This window comes from Lutra lutra, chromosome 14 (assembly GCF_902655055.1).
Source record: "Lutra lutra chromosome 14, mLutLut1.2, whole genome shotgun sequence".
NCBI lineage: Eukaryota > Metazoa > Chordata > Mammalia > Carnivora > Mustelidae > Lutra > Lutra lutra.
The window spans coordinates 73693834-73717129 of NC_062291.1; the positions used below are offsets into that span (position 1 = coordinate 73693834).

Below are 23296 nucleotides of genomic sequence, written 5' to 3' on the forward strand. Positions count from 1 at the left end.
ATTATTCATAAAAAGATGTACAATAAGAACAACGATAAAAAAAACCCACCTCTCCAAATCGTGAAATATAGGCATTTTAAAAATTGTAGACATGTATGACCAATAGTTTTTTCATCTAGGTCTTAACTCTTTTTGGTTATTTTATTAAAAGATGTTTAATGGGTTAGTTGGCATTATTAATAAGATTTTTTTCTTTTACTCTGCATTCATAATTGGTTTTAACATAGTCTAATTTTGTTATGTCTTTTAGTTCATTTTGTTCTTTTTCTAGGATTTTGAATACTATACTCATCTGATTTTTTTCTTTCTACATACTTTTTAAAATTTTATTTTAGATTTTTACTTTTAATAGTGATAAAGAAACTTACTCTTTTCTAGTTTGGGGAAAATTCTTTCAACACAGTGACAGTTCTATTTTTACCTTGTTTTCTATAAGCAAAACTTGTTTATTTTAATTTTTTTTGGTATATTGTGGATATACCCATAGCAGGCTTTTACAGAAGTATTTAATAATTTTTTTTAAAAGATTTTATTTATTTATTTCACAGAGAGAAACACAGCAAGAGAGGGAACACAAGCAGGGGGAGTGGGAGAGGGAGAAGCAGGCTTTCTGCTGAGCAGGGAGCTAACATGGGGCTTGATCCCAGGACCCTAGATCAGGACCTGAGCCAAAGGCAGACGCCCAACAACGGAGCCTCCCAGGCGCCCCTGTTTAATACTTTAATAAATACATTGGGCTATGGCACAACTCTCCTCAGAGACAAGAGGGTAGTAAAAGGAATATGAATGAACTCTTCTTTTTCTCTACTAGGATGGGAAATTTTTTTCACTTTAAACCTTTCTCACGTATCAGAGGTGTTTATAGAAGCTGAAAGTTTATAATCAAATGACCTTGAGTATTCCTTGAAATAAGCATAAGTAATTTAAATCTCTCAAACTGGGAGCATTGACCTGAATGATTTAAACCTGCCAATGGATGAAAATTACTTGACATGGAAATCTTATTTCTATTAATTATTTTGACACAACAAAGTTAAAAAGTTTGTATTTTCTTAATATACATGATTTTCCTGTGTGGCAAAGAAGGGCCAACCTGAGACTTTAAATATCCCAAAAAGAGCCCATTAGATGAATAATTATATAATTATATGTAGATATTTAGCATATGGTATGGGCATGAAGTTATACTTTGATTAAAGACTTGCTTCAGAATAACATTTTTCAAAAACATTTAAATACATTAAGAAAACCAAAAAAGCCTTTTTAAATAAAATTTTTAAAAGATTTTATTTATTTATTTGACAGATAGAGTTCACAAGTAGGCAGAGAGGCAGGCAGAGAGAGAGAAGGGGGAAGCAGTCTCCCTCTAAGCAGAGAGTCTGATGCGGGGGCTCGATCTCAGGACCCTGAGATCATGACCTGAGCTGAAGGCAGAGGCTTTAACCCACTGAGCCACCCAAGCGCCCCCCAAAAAGGCTTTTTAAATCATGCAGAGCTGCCTGTTTAAACCTAATGATTAAAAAAATAAAAAATTTAAAAAAATCTTTATTTTATAGCTTCTATGATATTTGTAGCTAATTTGTCTTCTCTCTGTACTAATTATTTTGAAGCGTTTTGTTTTTCTGAGGGATGTGTTCCTCTAACTTCAAATACTTAGAGCCCTAAGCTTTCTTCATTTATTCCATCTTTCTGAGCTCTCTTTATCTCTTTTATTCTCATAAAAGGAATCAAAAGGACAAGAAGAACTGAGATTATGCAAAGTATTTGGACCTGACATTAAGTCAGGTAATTTCAGAATGACCTTGATTGTGGTTAGTAGAAGGTGCAGTTTTTACTACTTTCTTGTGTTAGATGCCTTTTCAGAGAGGTATCTGTGGGCTGAGCCTCATGAAACTGCTAAAGACACCCTTGGTAAACTTTTGAGTGTTGGGGAACTTTGCTGGGCTTGCTTCCGCACCTTTATTATACCTACCCCTTTTCAAGATCTTTTCAAGATCTTGAAAATCAAGATCACAGGAGAGATCTTTGCAAGATCTCTCTCCCTGTTTTTTATTTGCACAAACTTCTACTTTCCGTCCATCCTAACTTTAAACCTTCATTTCAACTTTTGGCATTTGGTTAGTGCTATTGGCAGTTGGTTAGTTCCTAGGCCTGATGCTGCAAATTATTTCCACCTCTGATTTGCATATTTTTGACAATGAAGTGTGTGACTTGCATGCTTTCTTTTCATTAATAAGTTCACTAATATATCTCATGGAATAAAAAAAAAATAATGGTTTTAAATCTACAAGTACAATGTTTATCTTTTTTTTTTTTAAAGATTTTATTTATTTATTTGACAGAGAGAGAGAGATCACAAGTAGGCAGAGAGGCAGGCAGAGAGATGAGGAAGCAGGCTCACTGCTGAGCAGAGAGCCCGATGCGGGGCTCGATCCCACGACCCTGAGATCATGACCTGAGCCGAAGGCAGAGGCTTAACCCACTGAGCCACCCAGGCGCCCCCAATGTTTATCTTTTGGGGACTACATAGAAGCTATTATTTTATCTTAAGTGTTTAATATTTCTCTTTAATTTCATTTGATGTGATGCTTAGTCCCCTTATCATGTATTGCTTGAGGTTTTGTGTTATAAGGATCTGGCACTATTTTAATGTTTAAAAAGTGAGGTAAGATGGTATAATTTAATTTAACAATAAAAAGGCTATTATACAAACCTACAAAAATTAAGCAATTCTTATTTGCTTCAAATGATAGGCCTAGGATGAAAATTAAAAAGTAAATTTAAAAGGGGGCATATTTCTCATATTCTACAACATAAAACATTTATTTAGTGTATTCCAGAAAATTAGAGGTTAATCAAAGAAACTCTAGGCATGTATTTGGTTTTAGTCTGGTATTTATAGATTTTTTAAAGATCAGAATTCAGCTAAGTGCCAGTTTGGATTTTTTCATTGCTTTTTCATTGCTTAGATAATGCACAAAAAGTAATTAGTGACGGTAGACAAGTTAATTATATATTAGAAATGCCAAAAAAAAAAAAAAAAGAAATGCCTAGAGCAGGTGTAGGAAAGCATCAGCATAAATATTTTTTGGAAATAGTTCATAAAACTATTAAAATCTTTCTTAATATATTATTACCAAGAAAAACCTTTTCTTTCAAAGGTCCGTTTTTATATACCATTAGGATATGAATGCAAATATTTGCTTTTCTTTTAATCACAGTTTCACCTATACCTTTCATCTTGCTTTTTCTCTATGGGTCCATCTAGTGATTTTATTAGAATAATCATCTATATTTTTAGGCTTCAAAGGGAATGTATGATTGTTTAATTGTGTATTTATTTTAATGAGCAATTTCTGCTTGCTTTTTGACTTCCTTACAAGGCCAGTATTGTTCATATTAATTGGCTCAAAAACTGAATTCAACAACTGTATTTTTTAAAAATATTCTCCTTTCACCCCCATCTTAGTTAATGATAATACCAATTAAGTGCCCATGATTCCTCTTTTCTTCTTTTGCTGTTGTGTGTTACAGGTTAGCTGAAATGGAATAGCTTCTTCTTAAATATTTGTGGAATGAATGAGTGAATACTCTCCCTACAATCTCTATACCCTCCATACAGTGTCTCTGTTTGTCATCTACCTTTTTATCTCATTTATAGAAAGAGAAATAATTAATAATGTTTTCTTGAGATATGGAATTGTTTACTTCACATATTGCTGACAACACTCCTTCTACTCATAATGGTGAAAACAAAAGCCTCGATAACATATAGGGAAAAAAAGAACACCTCAAAGTTGTTGAGCAATGTTGTTACCAGCTTACAAGTCAAAAACATAAGCATGTATTTTACTTACTTTTTTTGGTGTATAAGTGTTTAATTTTTTCAAAATTGAAAAGGCCTATTTAACTTTTTTGTTTTGTTGTTTTGACATAATTTAACACAGAAAAGTTGCAGGTAGTACACAGAGTTCCTTCGTGCTTCCTCTCTCTCTTACTGTTTCAGTTAAATATTGCAGACTTGATGGGCCTTTATCCCTTAAGTACTTTAGGGATGTTTTCTAAAAACTAGGAATTTTTTTAACCACATTACAGTTCCAGAAATCAGGAAATCAACCTTGGTGCGTATTACTATTAAATATAGACCTTATTTAGATTTCACTTTGTCCCTGCGTTGTTCTTTAGAGAAAAAGAAAATCCAAGGTGACTGGTTTTATTCATTTGTGTATCTCTTGAGACTTCTTGAATCTGGAGCATTTCTTGAGGCTTTCTTTTTATTAAGTGACATTTTCATTGTTTAGGATTGTAGCCCATTTTTTGGTGTGTGTATATAGCATGTGCTTTGTATGGAATATGGCTTTGTTTGTCATTTCTTCATGGTTATATTCTGATTACGTACTTTTGGCGGGAATACCACTGAAGTTATGCTAAATTCTTCTCATGAGCTATCATGAGCTACGTGCTATCATCATGAGCTACATGCTACCATCATTCCAGTAATGGTAATGTTCAGTAGGGACATTTGGATAAAGTGGTGACTGCCAGATTTCTTTACTCTAAAGTTACTATATTATTCTTCAATGAAAAAAAATATCTTTTAGGAAATGCTTTGAGACTCTGTGAGTGTTATGTTAGTTCTTAAACTTTCACCTACTAGTTTTATGATTTTTACCAAATGGTGATTTTCTATCATTCTTTCTATACTAATTATTAGGCTTTCTTTTACAACGAAAAGCTTTCTCTTCTCTAGTTCATCTGTGTATTTTATTTATGCATTTATGTATCTGTATATCTATCTATCATCTCTTTGTATCATATTCATCCATTTTTCATATACTCTTTATCATTCTTTGAGCATTTTCTTGTATTTTTGCCACCATCTTGTACTTTTCCTGCTCTAACTGGAAGCTGGCATTTCTTAAACAGCCTTGGTTCCTTTAGTGGGCTCTTTGCTACAAAGACAATTTTATTTCTAGATCACCTCAATAGACAGAACTGGAGAATAAATAAATACTGTGTTTACACGTGCTTTCATGTCTACCCATAGATGCATATCTATTCTTATACATCTATATAACTACACACATTGATATATAGTTCTACATCCACCTATATTTTATACTAAAATCCGTGAGTTTAGGGGCATCAGGGTGGCTCAGTCAGTTAAGGGTCCAACCTTAGGCTTTGGCGCAGGTCAGGATCTCAGGGTAGTGAGATTGAGCCCCACCTTGGGCTCTGTGCTGAACTAGAATCTGCTTGGGATTCTTTCCACCTCCCCCACTTTCCCTCTCTACTCTTCTCCTTGTTTGCACTCTTTCTCTAAAATAAAATAAATAAAATCTTAAAAAAAAACCATGAGTTTACACTAACACCTCATTTTCTGTCCCTTACTACAGGGTTCATTTTTATCTTTCTGCTGTCCAAATTTTTAAGCTGACTTTCATTATCCATAGTATATATTTTTAAATTTCCTCAATCTTAAAATGTACAGGAAGTAGTTTTGGAACTGCTAAGCCATACCTCCATGAAAAGGAAGTCTACTAATTAGAATTTAGCATTTATACATTTATTTTTGTCTTCAGTATGAGGACATATAGTCTGTAACTGTTTAAAAAGTACTTGTGTTCACTCTTTTTCCCTCCTTCAGTGTGGTTGTTTGTTAGTCATTTCAGTTGGGGCCATTCATTTATTTCTGTGTTTAGTCAGCTTTAGGGCCACCTGTGCCCCACCAGTGTTGTTGATATAATTTTTTTTTTTTGAGTACGTGAAATATTAACATGGTCCTCAAAGTCACGAATGTACAAAAAGCCAGTTTCCTCCTTGCCCTTCCCCTCATCTTTTCATGACATTCTCACTCATGCCCTGTAAGTAACCTATCTCAAACCCATCTCTGGTTTCTCCTCCCTATGTTATTTTTAAAATTAAATATGTAGAAACATGCATATTTTCTTAGTTTTTTTACACAAAGCATAACTTTTGTCATTTAATAATGTAACTTGGAAATCGTTCCACATTACAGAGATCTTCCCAAGAATGTAACTTGGAAATCGTTCCACATTACAGAGATCTTCCTCAGTGTTTTTATAACTACCTAGTACTACATTATGAATTTTTACTACAACTATGAATATTTAGGTGAATTCCAGTAATTTCAAATATCAGTAATAGTGTAGTAGAAACTTTTGTGTGCATGTTTATTTCTGTACTCTAAGAAGTGTATCTTCAGGATAAATTCCTAGAAGGGAGCATGTGAGGTTAAGAGATAAACACATACATTGTATGCAAGTCATGGTTCTACCAGTCTGTACTCCCACTAGTAGTTTATGAGAGTACCTATTTCCATATAGCTTTGTGAACAGAAGATATTTTTATACTTTTTAACTTTTGTCTGATAGATGAAATTTTAATTTTTAGTTCTCTTATCATGTGTGAAATTAATATTATCTTCATACATTTAAGGACCATTTTTATATTTATGTGAATTGTCTGTATTTTTTGCTCAATTTTCTGTTGAGATATTTTTATCCTCTTAATTTGGTGAGAGTTCTTTACTTATTAGGACCATTATCTAACTGTTGAACAGTTTTCTCCAAATATGTATCAGTCCTTTGACATTGTTTATGGTGGTTTTTTGTTTGTTTGTTTTGGCTGTGAAGTCTTTATATTTTAATCTCATCAAAATAATCACTCTTGAGTTAGAATACTTTTTCTTATATCCAGCTTATCCAAGTTACCTATGCATTCTGTTACTTGTGTCCTTTTGCTTTTTTACATTTAGATCACTAATGGTTTTTGAGTTTAATTTTGTGTATAGTGTGAGGTATAGATCTAAATTTACCTTTTCCATCAGTTGTCCAATTGACATTTGTTTTAAAAAATTCATTTTGATCCATGATTTAATATACAAGCTTTTTATATTCTAAAGTTGCAAATGTATTATGGATTTTTTATTCTGCTGATCTGTTTGTCTCTTGATACACCAGTATTACAATGTTTTTATTATAGAGAGCTTATAAATGCTTTAATGTCTAGTAGGCTGGTTCTTTTTTTTTTTTTTTTTTTAAAGATTTTATTTATTTATTTGACAGAGAGAGATCACAAGCAGGCAGAGAGTCAGGCAGAGAGACAGGAGGAAGCAGGCTCCCTGCTGAGCAGAGAGCCCGATGCGGGACTCGATCCCAGGACTCCGAGATCATGACCTGAGCCGAAGGCAGCGGCTTAACCCACTGAGCCACCCAGGCGCCCCTGGTTCTTTGTTTTTTAAGCTTTTCTTTTTTTAGTGTTTTCCTGGCTCTTCTTGCCTGTTTATTTTTTTATATGATGACCATTATCAATTTATCTATTCCCATAAAAAACTTTTTTTTTTTCATTTCTTTGAAGCTGTTCCTCTGTCAAATGGGTATAATATGTGAGGCAAAAGATTAAAGAAGTAATGTGTATGAAAATACATCAGAAATAGTACAGTCACGGGACGCCTGGGTGGCTCAGTTGGTTAAGCAGCTGCCTTTGGCTCAGGTCATGATCCCAGTGTCCTGGGATCGAGTCCCACATCGGGCTCCTTGCTCATCAAGGAGCCTGCTTCTCCCTCTGCCTCTGCCTGCCATTCTGTCTGCCTGTGCTTGCTCTCTCTCCCTCTCTTTCTCTGACAAATAAATAAATAAAATCTTAAAAAAAAAGAAATAGTACAGTCATATATAGATACAAAATATTGTTATTATGTTACAAAATCTAAAACATATTTTGTTACATAATACTCAACATTTTTTCAGACTCTTTGATTCATCATCTAATATCTATTCAAGGTAATTTTATAAAGTAATCTCATTGAAAACAATGCAGATTCAAAATAGACACAATAAAGATTCAGTCGCTTGGAATTTAAGAATTTGAACTTGAGGCAAGTAATAATATTTGTGAATAGCTTTTAATAATGTGTCATTCTTAAAAGTCTCATTTATAGCCTGGGATATTGGTATTTTGTTGTTTTTTCAGATGAATGAGAAACAGATTAAATAAAGTATAAGAAGTCAATTTAAAAGGATTTAAATACTTTAATGGTAGTCATTAGCAGCAGTCAAGAAATCTAGCCAATTAGAGTAAGAAAATAAAATATGACTAAAGGTTTATTCTTTTATCAAAGATATTGAAGCAAGATTAAAGTTACTCTTTTATAAAAGTAAACACAGGTTATTAAGAATTCAGTTTTTAGAAGTTGAGTTAAAATTTAGTTTGGTGACATTTTTAATATTTTAATATTTTAAATATTTAATGTTTTTGCTTAACTTTCTTCTATTAGGAAAGAAAACTAATTGTTTTAAATATGATTTCAGGTTTTAAAATTAAACCAGAATGGAATGCTGACAAATTATGTGATTGCAGGCTTGGTGATTATAGATCAGGGACTGGCATGCTTTTTTTCTTCTAAAGGGTTAAATAGTAAATTTTTTTTTTTGTGGGCTACTTATGGTTGCTGCTGTTGCTGTCTCTGCCTCTTCTGCCTCCTTCTCCTTCTCTCCTTTATCTCCACCTTCACCTCCTTCTCTTTCTTCACAATTCTTTAAATGTAAACACCATTCTTAGCTTATGGACTGTACAATAATAGGAATTGGGCCAGATTTGGCCCCAGGGATATAGTTAGAATAGATGGTTAGAGTTTCTTCTCTCCATTTTTGAATATGTTGGACAGCTTTGGAATATAAAATATAAATTTTAAAGTCCTGTTGGCACTTTATGACTTTCTAACCTATCACTGAAATCCTTGAAACAGTGCCATGTGCTTGAAGGTTCCAGTTACTTAAGTTCTGGATTCTTATTTGTCACTTTTTTTTTTTTTTTAAGATTTATTTATTTATTTGCGAGAGAGAGCACACAAGCAGAGGGAGGCCTGGAGGGGCAGAGGGAGAAGAAGAGAGAATCTTCAAGCAGGCTCCCTGGTGAGCACAGAGTCTGTTGAGGGGTTCTATCCCAGAACCCTGAGATCATGACCTGAGTTGAAATCAAGAGTTGGATGCTCAACTGACTGGGCTATCTAGGCGTTCCTTCTTTGCCATCTTAATTACAGTTCTAAAGTGGTGCCTTATACCCCCATCCCATTCAGTAAATACTGGATCTAGGGCTGACTAACTGAGTTTTACTACTTACTCTTTATTTAGGCAAGTACAGGTGTCAAATATCCTGACTAAAAGTAATCTCTGTAAGTCCGATTGATGGCCCATTTTTAATTTTGAGAACTATCAGTTTTTTAGTAGGAAAAAAAATCATACTCTCTCAACAACAGGTACATGGCAATAGTTGTTAATTCTGGCATTTTTTTAAAAAAGATTTTATTTATTTATTTGACAGACAGAGGTCACGGGTAGGCAGAGAGAGAGAGAGGAGGAAGCAGGCTCCCTGCTGAGCAGAGAGCCTGGCCCAGGACCCTGGGATCATGATCTGAGCTGAAAGCAGGGGCTTTAACCCACTGAGCCACAGGTGCCCCTAATTCTAGCATTTTTTTTTTAAAGATTTTTATTTATTTATTTGACAGAGAGATCACAAGCAGGCAGAGAGGCAGGCAGAGAGAGAGGAGGAAGCAGGCTCCCCGCTGAGCAGAGAGCCCGATGTGGGGCTCGATCCCAGGACTCTGAGATCATGACCTGAGCCGAAGGCAGCGGCTTAACCCACTGAGCCACCCAGGCGCCCCCTAATTCTAGCATTTTTAATGAGAAAATTCAGATTGCTAAGATAATGTTGGTATCAGCATTTCATGTTTATTTATATAAAAAAAGAAGCAGCTATATTCTGTTTCCCCTCTTTCATAAACCATACATCTGTGAAAATTTGGGCTTAGAGTTGTAAGTAAAAATGTAAGTTTGAATAGAAATTTAGATCAGCTATTTGAACGTTTGCCTTTGTCAGAATTCTTACTCCCTTGAAATATAATGTATAGCAGATCTAGTAAATATAAAGTATAATACGCTAGATGTATACAGTGCATATTAAACGGACACGATTTCCTAATTTCCAGAAATTATTGTTATAGGTATTCAACAGATAATAAGGATCTAGCAATGGAAGGGACTTTGACACATAAGCTGACTTAGAAACAAGTCCTGCCAATGCTGACTATCATTTTGGTTTCATGTTTCTATATATTCTTCATGTACAACTTGTTAGAATAACCCTTAGAGCATCTTTATTTTTTCTATCCTTATTGTTCAGTCTTGGTTATAAGTTAATATTGCAACTTTATACTGTAGGGGAACAGAAATAACACGTGACCACAAAATGTCACTTCAGTGTCTGTCTAGGCTATAAAATCATCATCATATAAAATTTGCCAAACAAGAGGCCACTGTATGATGATTTCATAGGTGCTTATTCAGCATAAAAAGATAGCCTCAGATGCTGACAACAGAGTAATTTCAACACTCTCATGAAGTGTAAATTTTAAACAATTGAATTTGAAATACATTTGTGCCATTTTAACCTGACGTACAAAACCGCAAGGGAATTCTCTCAAAATTGGCTTACATTAAAAGGCATTTTAACACAATTTTTTTTGGTCTCAGGAATTATTAAAGCTACTATACAATGGCAGTTCTTCAAAGGAACTCTGCAAACATAACTCTTATTTCGTTCTGCCATAAAGGGTAAATAAAATGTTTATCTAAGTTTTAAAATATTAATATGCATCATTATTTTTAGTGAATTTCTGACTATAAGACAATATTAATATGAGCCTCTGCAAGTTAATATTAAGATATCATGGTATATTCATTTACTGTTTATGAAATTACATGTTATCAATATATCTTAGAGTCCCGTAAATTCATTTCTGTAATTCTCGCACTGTGTGTTTCCATAGTTAATTCTATAAACTTAAAGGAAAATTATGCTGATTTATTTAAATATTCTTTAGGAAACTTTTATGTAGAAATTTCTTTTAGCCAGAAAACCACGTTCTTAAGAATCTATCTAGTACCAAAACTTACTTTATATGTGTGTGTATTTACTTTATATTAATTGTCTATATTTTTCAAAGCAAATAATCATAAACAATTAGCAAGATGCTTAGTTTCTAGAGTATTTTTTTAAAAATTTACTTATTTATTTGACAGAGAGAGATCATAAGGAGGCAGAGAGGCAGGCAGAGGGAGAGGGACAAGCAGACTTCCTGTTGAGCAGGAAGCCCAATGAGGGGCTCGATCCCAGGACCTTGAGATCATGACCTGAACTGAAGGCAGAAGCTTAACCCATTGAGCCACTCAGGTGCCCCTGTTCTAGAGTGTTTTATATTTTAAAGATCAAAACTCACTTATTTTTACATATGTATGTGAACCAAGAAAAAACCACATTGTTTCATTTATATCAGAGAGTCGTTTAACTAGCTGGAGGTGTGCAGGACACGGTAGTTCTCATTGAAGTTTTTGAAAGAGCTAGTAGCATGGTTGGCCTGGTCTCTTTAGGCTGTCTCAGGATTGGCAAATGCATTGTAGCCTAGAAATAACTGATGGTAGATCAGATATGTGACTGTATTGTGTCATTCACATATGATCGTGAATGACACAATACAGTGTCAGTGTGTGACACTGACATATGTCAGTGATATATGCTGTCCCACCGAGTACAGTGGTTATCACGATATAAGAGAGATTGTGCAGATATAAGAGAGATTGTGCATGCTGAAATAGAACTTACCAGTTGTTTGGATGGTGGACACAATAAGTATGGAGTTTGTGTCTCAAATAATTGGAATGCTACTCTTTAACAAGGAATGCAAAATAATAAAATGAAATGAGTCCCCTGTTATGTTTCAGTTAATATTGTATAATATTAAAACTGAGAGTGATCTCAGAAGCAAAATAAGATTATTTGGGGCAATAAAGAGGCATGCTTTATTTACATGATATATAGCTATATTTTTATTATTTTTGGCAACGTTATAGTAGTAAAGTAATAGCTTTATTTATTAAGCGCTCGATATGTGTTAGGTATTTAAAAATACGTGATCTCATTTAATCTTCACATCAGTATTAAGAGTGAAACATCATCATCATCATCATCATTATTATTATCTTTTGCAGATGAATAAACTAAGGCAGAGAAGTTAAATAAATTGCCCAAGGTAGCTGGTGATTATAGATGTACATTTTGAATCTAAGCCTTTGATTCCAAAATTCTTAAGCTCTTTGAAATTCATTTGCTTAACTAGAAATGGAGAGGAGCCCAAAGAAGAATGCAATAATACTTGGATCCATACTTAACTTCAGGATACCCCAAAGTCTTTAAAGAGTTTCACAAAATTTTTCAATAAGTGAATTTACTTCCCTTTAATAAAAAAATAACTTATGAGGTAACTCTAGTTTTTGGATGGCCAGGGGAAAATACATGGTATAAAAATAAAGCCCCAAATGAAATGTGATGCATGTTTGTGATGAAGAATATTCAGTGTCATTTTCGTTTTGACTTACAGCTTGTACATGCAGTGGCCATGCAAATATTTGTCACATGCACACAGGAAAATGTTTCTGCACAACGAAAGGAATCAAAGGTGATCAATGCCAACTGTAAGTAAAAATGACTTTTTAGAACTTTTATAGATTGAACTTTTGCTATAAACTAATTGTTACAGGCTTTCCTTTTTTAAGGTTAGTGTTGTGCTAGTTAAGCAACCCATATTATTGTAAACTAGGTTTACTTGCATTTTATCAATTCTCATAAAAAACGTAAGCCTTTTAAAAATGGTAGTTTTGTGGGGGCTTTAAAAGAACCCATAGAATATCTTTGTCTTTGGTATCTCTCTAAAAAAAGAAACATTCTTAATTTTTTTGAAAAATGCATACATTAAATTTTCATTTTATTTTTATGATTTTCCTCCATAGCCTGTTAAATAAAAAATCATATTTCTTGCCTTTCTTTTGAATCTGTCATTATTAATTATAATTGTAGTTATTTAAGCTTTTTAAGTGGTTCCTTATACTTCTTTTTCACTCTTTCACTAGACACGAACCCACTCTTTTTACTCGCTTTCAATATTTGTTTAAAATATTTTATTTATTTATTTGACACACACATAGAGATAGTGAGAGGAGAGTACAAGCAAGGGGAGTGGCAGGCAGGCAGAGGGAGAGGGAGAATCAGGCTTCTCGCTGAGCAGGGAGCCCGATGTGGGGCTTGATCTCGACCCTAAGGCAGATGCTTAATGACTGAGCCACCCAGGCGCCCTGCTTTCAGTAGTTTTATGAATGATTTTTGTCTTCTTATAATTTAATTGTTATTCTCAAGATTTATTCTCCCCCTCAAGAAAATAACCCTATAAAGTCTCGTGGTATCTAAACATTCTTTTTTTCTAATTTATATATGACATATAATATTAACTCTATAATAACTTTATATAACTCTATAATAACTCATCAACTCTATAATAACTATAAAATTATGAAAAAATAAGAAGGGGTGAATACCCAACTTTTGTATCAACACGAATGGAACTGGAGGAGATTATGCTGAGTGAAATAAGTCAAGCAGAGAAGTCAATTATCATATGGTTTCACTTATTTGTGGAACATAAGGAATAGCATGGAGGACATTAGGAAAAGGAAGGGAAAAAATGAAGAGGGGGGGAATTAAAAGGGGAGAAGAACCATGAGAGGCTATGGACTCCGGGAAACAAACTGAGGGTTTTGGGGGTTATGAGTGAGCCTGCTGATGCGTACTAGGGAGAGCACGTATCGCATGGAGCACTGGGTGTTATACACAAACATTGAATCATGGAACACTACATCAAAAACTAATGGTGTACTGTAGGGTGGCAAATAAATACATAAATAAATAAATAAGTAAAATAGTAGGTATTTCCCTTAATTTTTATCTGGACCATATATGTATTATGAAGCATTAGGCACATTAGCACTTGCTTTTTTTTTTTTTTTTTTAAAGATTTTATTTATTTATTTGACAGAGAGAGATCACAAGCAGGCAGAGAGGCAGGCAGAGAGAGAGGAGGAAGCAGGCTCCCTGCTGAGCAGAGAGCCCGATGTGGGGCTCGATCCCAGGACCCTGAGATCATGACCTGAGCCGAAGGCAGCGGCTTAACCCACTGAGCCACCCAGGCGCCCCACATTAGCACTTTCCACATGCATTTGTAAAGTATTTTATTCATTTATATTTTTTCACTTTAATTTCAAAATAAAGAACATTTTCCATGGGAAAAAAATAAAACTTTTATGTCCAAAGAAGTCTGTTAACCAGGGAAAATGATCATTTTGTTTCTTCTTGTTTAAAACAAATATATTATTTGCTGTAGAATTATTTTAAGCATTTCAAGTTAGAAGAACATATCTTTGGCTAGCCACTAAGGTGTCATAGGTTTTCAAGTTCAGAGAAGGTGAACAGACCAGTTTTTATTTCTTCTCCATAGTCTCTAAACTTAAAAAAAGGAAGTGAAAGCATAAGATCTTAGGGAAATTCCTATTAAGGAAGGCTGTTTTGGTCTCAATACCAATGGATTTAAATCAGAGTTCTGTGTTTTAAGACAGAAGATACTTCTAATATTTCACTGAATACAAAATTTGTAAGTAGGGCCACCTTCTTGGGTGTGTGTCTAGAAGGGCATCGTGCTTGGTTTAATGTACTGCTATCACCATCTTCAAATTCTTAATAAATTTTTAGCAAGAGCCTTACATTTTTATTTTGTACTTCTTCTAGCCTCACTCTGCCACAAATTATGTATCAGGTCCTGGACATAGAGAAGAAATATTTTATTTTTGTTCTAAGATTCCATTATTCCATCAATTAAAACTGACATCTTTAATTTGTACTATATTTTTACTTAAATGATATAACCATCTATAATAATTTGTGATGTGGTATTTTAGTAAGATGCTTTTGTTTCTAGATTAGTGAGAGCAGTATTTTAATTCATTGAAATCATGGGATTATCACTTTAGAAATACAAAGTAACAGGATTTGGCATATGTATGAAATAGTAGAAAAATAAATTACATAGTTCTGAATGATGAAAGTACAATTTGCCCTAGTTCTTATTTATAATTTTTGTAAGCAAGGGAAAAATTGGAATACTAATTTGTACAGTACTTTGTAGATAGCCTTTCTAGATAGAATTATATTCATTATTTTTTCTTTATTTATTTGGCTTTTGAGTGCAGGGCACTGAAAATAGGATCATCATTCTTAAAGCAATTATTTTCTACAGTGTGGTAATACTAAAAAAAACCACTCTTATTAGGAAGCAAAGCCAGTCATTCAAATCGCCAAATAATTATTAAGTTAGTGCTTATACTATTAATGAAGATGAATATCACATAGTTTTTGCTGAAAGTATCTTTCAGGCTAACAGTGGAGACGCCAGCCAAAATGTAATATACTAATTTGCTGTTTCAGTGATTTGAAATGCTTGGGAACCTTTCCCTTTTCACAGGACAATTTTTGTTTGGCTTTAAATTTATAGTTGGACATCACATCTTGTGTATTTATACCTCCTCAAACTAAAATTTTATAACCTCTTCAAACTAAAATGCATTCTCTTCCTATATGTTAATGTGTTCCTTGTGTTATCTATGCACTCGCCTGTAACCTTTGCTAGAATGAAATTCTCTGGGGACCATGTCATCTCTACCACAGTGTTAAGTGTTCAGTATGTTTATACTGGAATGGAATGAAGAACATTTTGTTGGAGTACTGAAAAGGCGGGATTAGTTTACCTTGGAGGGATCAGGAAAGTTTGAGAAGAGGATACTTGAGCTGGAGCTTGAAGGAGGAGGTGAAATACTATGGGTGGAGAATATAGTAAACAGAAGGAGAAACTTTATCAGTAAAAAAAGGGAGTGAAAATGAAGAAGGTTACAACATTTCAAGCTTTTGCTCAAGGATACAGACAGCTGGCAAGAGCATTGCTCTGACCCCTACAATGAAAGAAACGAGAGCTGGGAAAACTGCAAATCCATGACTTTTCTGGAAATCACTGCAGAATTGAGACTACAGGGTAAACAAATAGCCAAAAGTCTGAAGGGAAACAAGAGCTTTCTGGGAGACATGAGACAGGAACACTGGCTTACCTGCAGCAAAACGAGCTGGAAACGTAGAAGACTTGAGCTGAGGTAGTTGATAGACTGCTGCTCTAGTTTGGACAGACAGTAGAGTGCAGAGCTCTTGGGGGGAGGGGGAGTCACAGGGATTGGGGTCCTCCAAGGGCTCTTTCTAGAGTTTTTTCCCCATGCACCCCACCGGTTGCTCAAGGAAGAAAATGGAGAACATTTTAAGAATGCATTTCCTGTGATGTAAGCTGGGGGAAGGGGAATAGCAGAAGCAGACACTGTGAACAGGGCTTCAGTAATGGGGCCAAAATGTTCATTCAAAGGGGCACTGCATTATTTGCCTTGCCAGGGTTCTGGCTCTGACCTAAACCACAGCTGGAACTCAGAAATGGTCACTTAAAACATTATTTAATGGAGATATGAACTGTAAGATAAATATGTAATGAGTGAGGTGATAATTCTCTATGACACTTGTTCACTTTTGAGGAGTAACATGCTGACTTCAAAGAAAACACAACGTATTATTTTTGTAACATGTTATCAGTTTTACAGTGTGAAGGTCATGCATATTTGCATTCTGTGAAATGCAGTGTCTCTCACTCACTCAAATTCCTTTTCAGTGTAATAGTGTAAGGAAGGTCAGTAGTTAATTTTTTTTTTCTTCAGCCTTATAACAACCGTTGTGATAGAAACTGGTGTTCTTCAGTGGGAGATAATTTATTTTAATAAAATAAAAATGGTAAAAGAAGTTTTGATAAAATGTTGTGGCAGATACTTATGATGTATCTTGCTAATAACTCCCTTGGCTGTCATACTTTCACCAAAGCTGTAGGGACAGTTTCCTGTCCTTTCCAGTGTTCCACATAAAGTAGGAGAATCTTTGTTCCTCTTTCAGTTCCGGAGATACTTATTTCTGCCCAGTGCAACCAGGAAATATAAGATAGTTTATGCCAAAATGGGTCATCCTCCACCAGTGAAGGGTGAGAGTTTATCCTACATTTCCCATTGTGTCACGTGCTTCCTGAGATGACTGCCCTTGGCAAGCACCCCCATCCTACCTTGGCATCTGCTACTGAGGTAATTCCAGCTAAGGCAGTTGCTCCTGAAAGTGGCTCTTGGTAACAGACCTTCATCAGGGGATCTTATGGTTAGAAGACTTACCAGGGGCAGTAAGCACTATGTAATGCTAACGGTAAGTGTGATAGTGGTTATCCTGGTGTGCTATAGGATAATTATTGAGAATATAACTGTGTTTGATAGACTGAAATATAGGCTGGAGGAGAAGTGCTGGTTGGTGCAGCAACTTTAGCACTTCAAAGTCTTGGCAAGGGGGATCATAACTATGACCGTGGACTTAACTGCCATAAAGCCTTAAAGAAAGAGACTTCCATCAACTCAGGGCATCCTGTGAATATCACATGGTCTTCATGACAGCATTTGACGAACTTTACCTTCCACAGCTAGAGGGCAGAGTATGTTGAATTCATGCCTGGGATTTAATCACTAGTTCGGCTGGCTGCAAATGAAACCGAAAGATGAGCTGTGACAGGTCACCCATGCTAGAGTCACTGCCTGGTGAGAACGAGTGGGAGTTTGAGGCATACAGTGGGGACACTTCTAAGTATGACCTTAGAGTCTTAATCCTAGATTCATTCCCTGGAAAACTCCTGGGTAGAAGTAGTAATCTTCTGTTGTTTGATAGAGTAAGGTCACTTCCCTTTCCCTGGCAACAATGCAAAGATTTCACCTGATGTTTATGTTTCATAAGAAGATGTTTGTTTTCCTCCAGAGTGCACCCTGCCTCCATTTATTGTCTCCAGATCAGTAACAAGTGTCAGGTCTCAGTGTAACATGATTGGGAAGACACAGTCTCTGCTGTAGATAGGTAAGAGATAGCTTGTCACTGAAAAAGTTGCAGGGCCTGAGCAATATGCAGAGGCAGGAACCAGCAGTGGATATATGAGCGTTACCTTGAGGGTTTGGGATGAGAGAGTGTGAAATCTAAGGCTGGAGAAGGAAGAATTTATTGATGATATCTTGTCACTCTCCTATGATCCAGGATTTCATGTCTTAGTGATACACCTATAGTTGCTGATGGTTTTTTAAAATGTAAGAGTATGCTGATTGCCTGTAGTATATAGGTGGGGAGATGCTGGAACTGTCGAGGAAATTTAGAGCATTGGAGTCAGAAAACTCAGGAAGCTGGATATGTTGGAATACATGTATTACATAATATCTGATAGACTATTAATTGATTCTGTTTTCTTGGAGGTTTTCCAGAGCACTTTCTTCATTAAGACAATAAAGAGTACAGTTGTAAGGGGAACTCTGGAGTCTTTGAAACTCAGTGGTGGCTGTTGTCTGTAGGTCATGGTAGACAAGAGAAAATATTACCTGTCAGTTGGGTTCCCTAGTGTCAGAGTGGTTATGTTAGGATTCCAGAATTTTAAAGGATGGGTGGGTGTACCTAACTCTTAATTACCTTAACAGTTAGCAAGACCAGATGGCTAACAGGATGTGTTAGTTGGCAAGAATTTGTGGTAATGCCCAAGTGAGTTCTGAGGGATGAACTAATTTGGCAGCCAAGTAGATTATTGTTTGACTTAAATTACCAGAAAAAAAAATCGTGAACCAGTAAGCAGAAGGTTGATGTCAGCTGTCCCAGTGGAAAATTGTGAATCTTCACTCTTAGGATTCCAATCTGAAACTCTGGTTCCCAGCACCCATCAAATAAAGTAAAAGAAGCACCTGTACCGTCTCATCGATATACACAATAAATACTCCACTGTTTCTCTAATGGGACCTCAACTCATTTAGTAGATAACTGGTCATGGGAAAAGGAACAAAGATACTTCTGAGGGGCTTTGGATAAGGTATATGAATTGGTATCAAGCACCAAAATATCATTAATTTATTTGCTTAAAAAATCTTTTCAATATTGCTACTATGTATCTTAGGAAGTTGTGTTAGTTCTTTTGTGTGTGTGTGTGTGTGTGTGTGTGTGTGTGTGTGTGTTAGTTCTTCTTAAGGCACCATCGACAATTTTTATCTTAACTGCAAGTGAAGAAAAAAAACAAAAACATGTTTCTGGATTGGCCCTAGATTAGACCTTTTCTAATCTACGACTTTTTTTTTTATTCTGTTATGTTAGTCCCCACACGGTGCATCATTAGTTTTTGTGTGTGGAGCACTGCGTGTTACACACTAACAATGAATCATGGAACACCAAATCGAAAACTAATCTACTTCTGATTACCAGAAAATATCTGAATTCCAACAAGTCAGTAAAGTGTTCTTATGTCTTTTAGACAGTAATTGTGAAGGTCAAAGTATTTTGGTTGGGCAGAGGAAAACATTATTAGGTCAATGATTCTCAATGGGGATGGAATAATGTTCTCTAGAACTTTATGGATTTTCAAATTAATAATCTTGAAAAGTAAGGAGTGCTCCTGGCATTTAGAGATGAAGAGTCATAGCCTCTTTGTAAAAATGGGAACTTATGGGGACTAGGTAATAAATTGAATTTTGGTATAAATCTATTTAATTGATTATATTGGGTCTGCAGACTCACTCTGTGGTAATTTTCCCTATCTCTAAGTGCATAATTGGAATGGGTATATGTTACCTCTTGTAGAACTGCATATTATTTTTGACCTGTGAGAAATGAGCTGTTAAGGTAGAAAGGGCCAAGTGGAAGAAGTCTCTGAAACTCCTTTCATTCACTCTGAACCCAATCAAGATAGTAAATCAGAAACTGGAGATCTCATGCCAAGACAGAATACAGGCTGATGAAATGGAGAAAATGAGGAAGTATTATATTTTAAGTATGAGCTTGATCTTTGAGTGGTTAAATATGGACAAGATTATGATGAAGTGCCTCAGAAAATATATTTTCTGTCTTGAAGCCCATCAAATGTCAAGGCATTCATTCAGTTTTTGATATTTAAAAAGACTTTGGAAACTATATCATTTCATTGATTTTAGGAAATAGATGACAGATTGGAAAAAGATACAGTAATATTAGAGCCAAAAGAGTTGGATTGTAGGCTTCTGGGAGCATTTTAAGAGTCCCATGTTGAAAAACAATTGTCAGCCCTCAAGTAAATAATTTTAATGTGTGATTTCTACCACAAAGATTTTGTACTGTAGTGCTACAAATTAAAAAAATATGAGGGATAGAAATAATATAACTTAAATCACTTTATTAATGAAATCCAATGCTGCTAATAAGTTGATATGACTAATAATATTTGGTTCTTAGTCTACTAAAAGGAGTCTCAGATATTTTCTAGACATATGGTATACTCAAAGATGTGTATTGTACATAGCTGTGATGCAATTTCCTGACATGATGAACACATTTTTGTTAAATGTGCTTGAGCCCACTCTCTCTGTCAAATAAATCAAAACAATCTTTTTTTTTAAGATTTTATTTATTTATCAGAGAGAGAGATCACAAGTAGGCAGAGAGAGGGGGGGGGGAAGCAGTCTCCCTGCTGAGCAGAGAGCCAGACGTGGGGCTCAATCCCAGGACCCGGAGCTGAAGGCAGAGGCCCTAACCCACTGAGCCACCCAGGTGCCCCCAAAAAAATTAAAAAAAAAAAAAAAGAAATTCATAATTATGGAGATAACTAATTGTTACCCTAAAATTTATCTCCACTGAGAACCAGTTACCTCATCAGTTTGTGTTTTTTTTAGCCAAAGAACTTTATTTCATTTATTGCACAGCAGATCTTAGAGCAATTTATTGACTACTTGAGAAGGTTGTATATATTGATAGGATTGTTAGATATCATGTTGGTAGATTAATGAAAATTGATGGGTTTGTCCAGAATCATATTTTATTTTTTCCCACAATAAATTGAAGACTAAATTTTCAAAGACATTTGGGATTATAAAATAATTATATGAGATATGGGTCACTATTACTAAGCAGGATCTTTTAATTTAATAAATTAATCCATAATTGAATATTCTTTTCTCTTCCTTATAAACTTTTCACTGATCATGGCTTTTTCATAGCTACTTATGTTAGGCTCAAGATACTAGTTCTCAAAATTAGTGTGAAAAAGAAATCTTTAGAAATATAGTGACTTGAATTCTAGCTTGGGAACACAAATTTTGCTTTATTACAAGTATTCTAGGTGACTGTGAAGTAATAGTCCTTTATGTACTTTGGGAAATATTCCCATAGGAGGATAGTCTTCTGAGTACTTTTTCCTCCCCAGTTTACCTTTAGGCCAGCGATGTCTAAGATTATTACCCATTTTTCCATTTTTTCCTATTTTGTTATATTTAGTCTTTTTTTTTTTTTTAATGGGAAAGAGGCAGAGGAAGATGTCAATGCATTTTCCATTTCAGGAAGATCAAACTTGTGCCTTCTTTTCTAGACTAGTTTCTGGCACATAACAGGGACTTTGTAAAATAAATATCTTAGGATTTTTGTTTTTCCTGATTTCTCTTGTCACTTTTAAAAGTCTTCTGTAGGAGGGAGGAGTCAAGATGGCAGAGAAGTAGCAGGCTGAGACGACTTCAGGTAGCGGGAGATCAGCTAGATAGCTTATCTAAAGATTGCAAACACCTACAAATCCAACGGGAGATCGAAGAGAAGAACAGCAATTCTAGAAACAGAAAATCAACCACTTTCTAAAAGGTAGGACTGGCGGAGAAGTGAAACCAAAGCGATGGGAAAATAGACCGCGGGGGGAGGGGCGGGCTCCCGGCAAGCGGTGGAGCAATGGAGCACAAAATCGGGACTTTTAAAAGTCTGTTCCGCTGAGGGACATCGCTCCAGAGGCTTAATCGGGGTGAAGCCCACGCGGGGTCAGCATGGCCTCAGGTCCCGCAGGGTCACAGAAGGATCGGGGGTGTCTGAGTGTCGCAGAGCTTACAGGTATTAGAACGGGGAAGCCGGCTACAGACAGAGCCGAGGAGTGAGCTCTAAGCTCGGGGTTACCTTGAACCGGTCGCAGGCTCAGTCAGCTCGGAGCGCGGCCGGAGGCCAGGGTGACGAGAGTAATTGGGCACTGTTCTCTGAGGGCGCACTGAGGAGTGGGGCCCCAGGCTCTTGGCTACTCCGGGCCAGAGACAGGGAGGCCGCAATCTTCATTCCCGCCCTCCGGAACTCTACGGAAAGCGCTCAGGGAATAAAAGCTCCTGAAAGCAAACGCGGATTACTCAGCCTGGCCCCGGGTAAGGGCGGTGCAATTCCGCCTGGGGCAACGACACTTGAGAATCACTACAACAGGCCGCTCCCCCAGAAGATCAACAAGAAACCCAGCCAGGACCAAGTTCACCTACCAAGGAGTGCAGTTTCAATACCAAGGAGAGTGGCAGAATTCCAGAGGAGGAGAAAGCAAAGCACGGAACTCAAGGCTTTCTCCCATGATTCTTTAGCCTTGCAGTTAATTTAATTTTTTTTTCAATTTTTTTTCTCTTCTTCTGCCAAATTTTTTTTAACTTTTACCCTTTTCTTTTTTAACGTTTTTAAACTAGCTTATCTAATATATATATATATATATATACATATATATATATATATTTATTCTTTTTTATATTTTTTCTTTTTTTTTTCTTTTTTTTTCTTTTTTTTTTTTTTTTTGTTTCTGAACCTCTTTTTATCCCCTTTCTCCCCCCTCACGATTTGGGACCTCTTCTGATCTGGTTAAAGCATATTTTCCTGGAGTTGTTGCCACCCTTTTAGTATTTTACTTGCTCCTTCATATACTCTTATCTGGACAAAATGACAAGGCAGAAAAATTCAACACAAAAAAAGAACAAGAGGCAGTACCGAAGGCTAGGGACCTAATCAATACAGACATTGGTAATATGTCAGATCTAGAGTTGAGAATGACGATTCTCAAGGTTCTAGCCGGGCTCGAAAAAGGCATGGAAGATATTAGAGAAACCCTCTCGGGAGATATAAAAGCCCTTTCTGGAGAAATAAAAGAACTAAAATCTAACCAGGTTGAAATAAAAAAAGCTATTAATGAGGTACAATAAAAATGGAGGCCCTCACTGCTAGGATAAATGAGGCAGAAGAAAGAATTAGTGATATAGAAGACCAAATGACAGAGAATAAAGAAGCTGAGCAAAAGAGGGACAAACAGCTACTGGACCACAAAGGGAGAATTTGAGAGATAAGTGACACCATAAGATGAAACAACATTAGAATAATTGGGATTCCATAAGAAGAAGAAAGAGAGAGGGGAGCAGAATGTATATTGGAGAGAATTATTGGAGATAATTTCCCCAATATG

General features: G+C 35.6%; 1 protein-coding gene across 7 annotated transcripts in view; it reads left to right on the plus strand.

The window, feature by feature from the left end:
* ATRNL1 (attractin like 1) overlaps positions 1-23296 on the plus strand; it is an 817982-nt gene that overhangs the window by 214892 nt on the left and 579794 nt on the right. For 6 of the 7 annotated variants that reach the window (XM_047702609.1, XM_047702610.1, XM_047702611.1 and 3 more), the window contains exon 20: positions 12455-12548. In XM_047702609.1, the coding sequence (XP_047558565.1) occupies positions 12455-12548 (94 nt within the window). Of the gene's footprint in view, positions 1-12454; positions 12549-16932; positions 17075-23296 lie in introns of those variants that run through there. The other variant, XM_047702615.1, reaches the window with a different exon arrangement.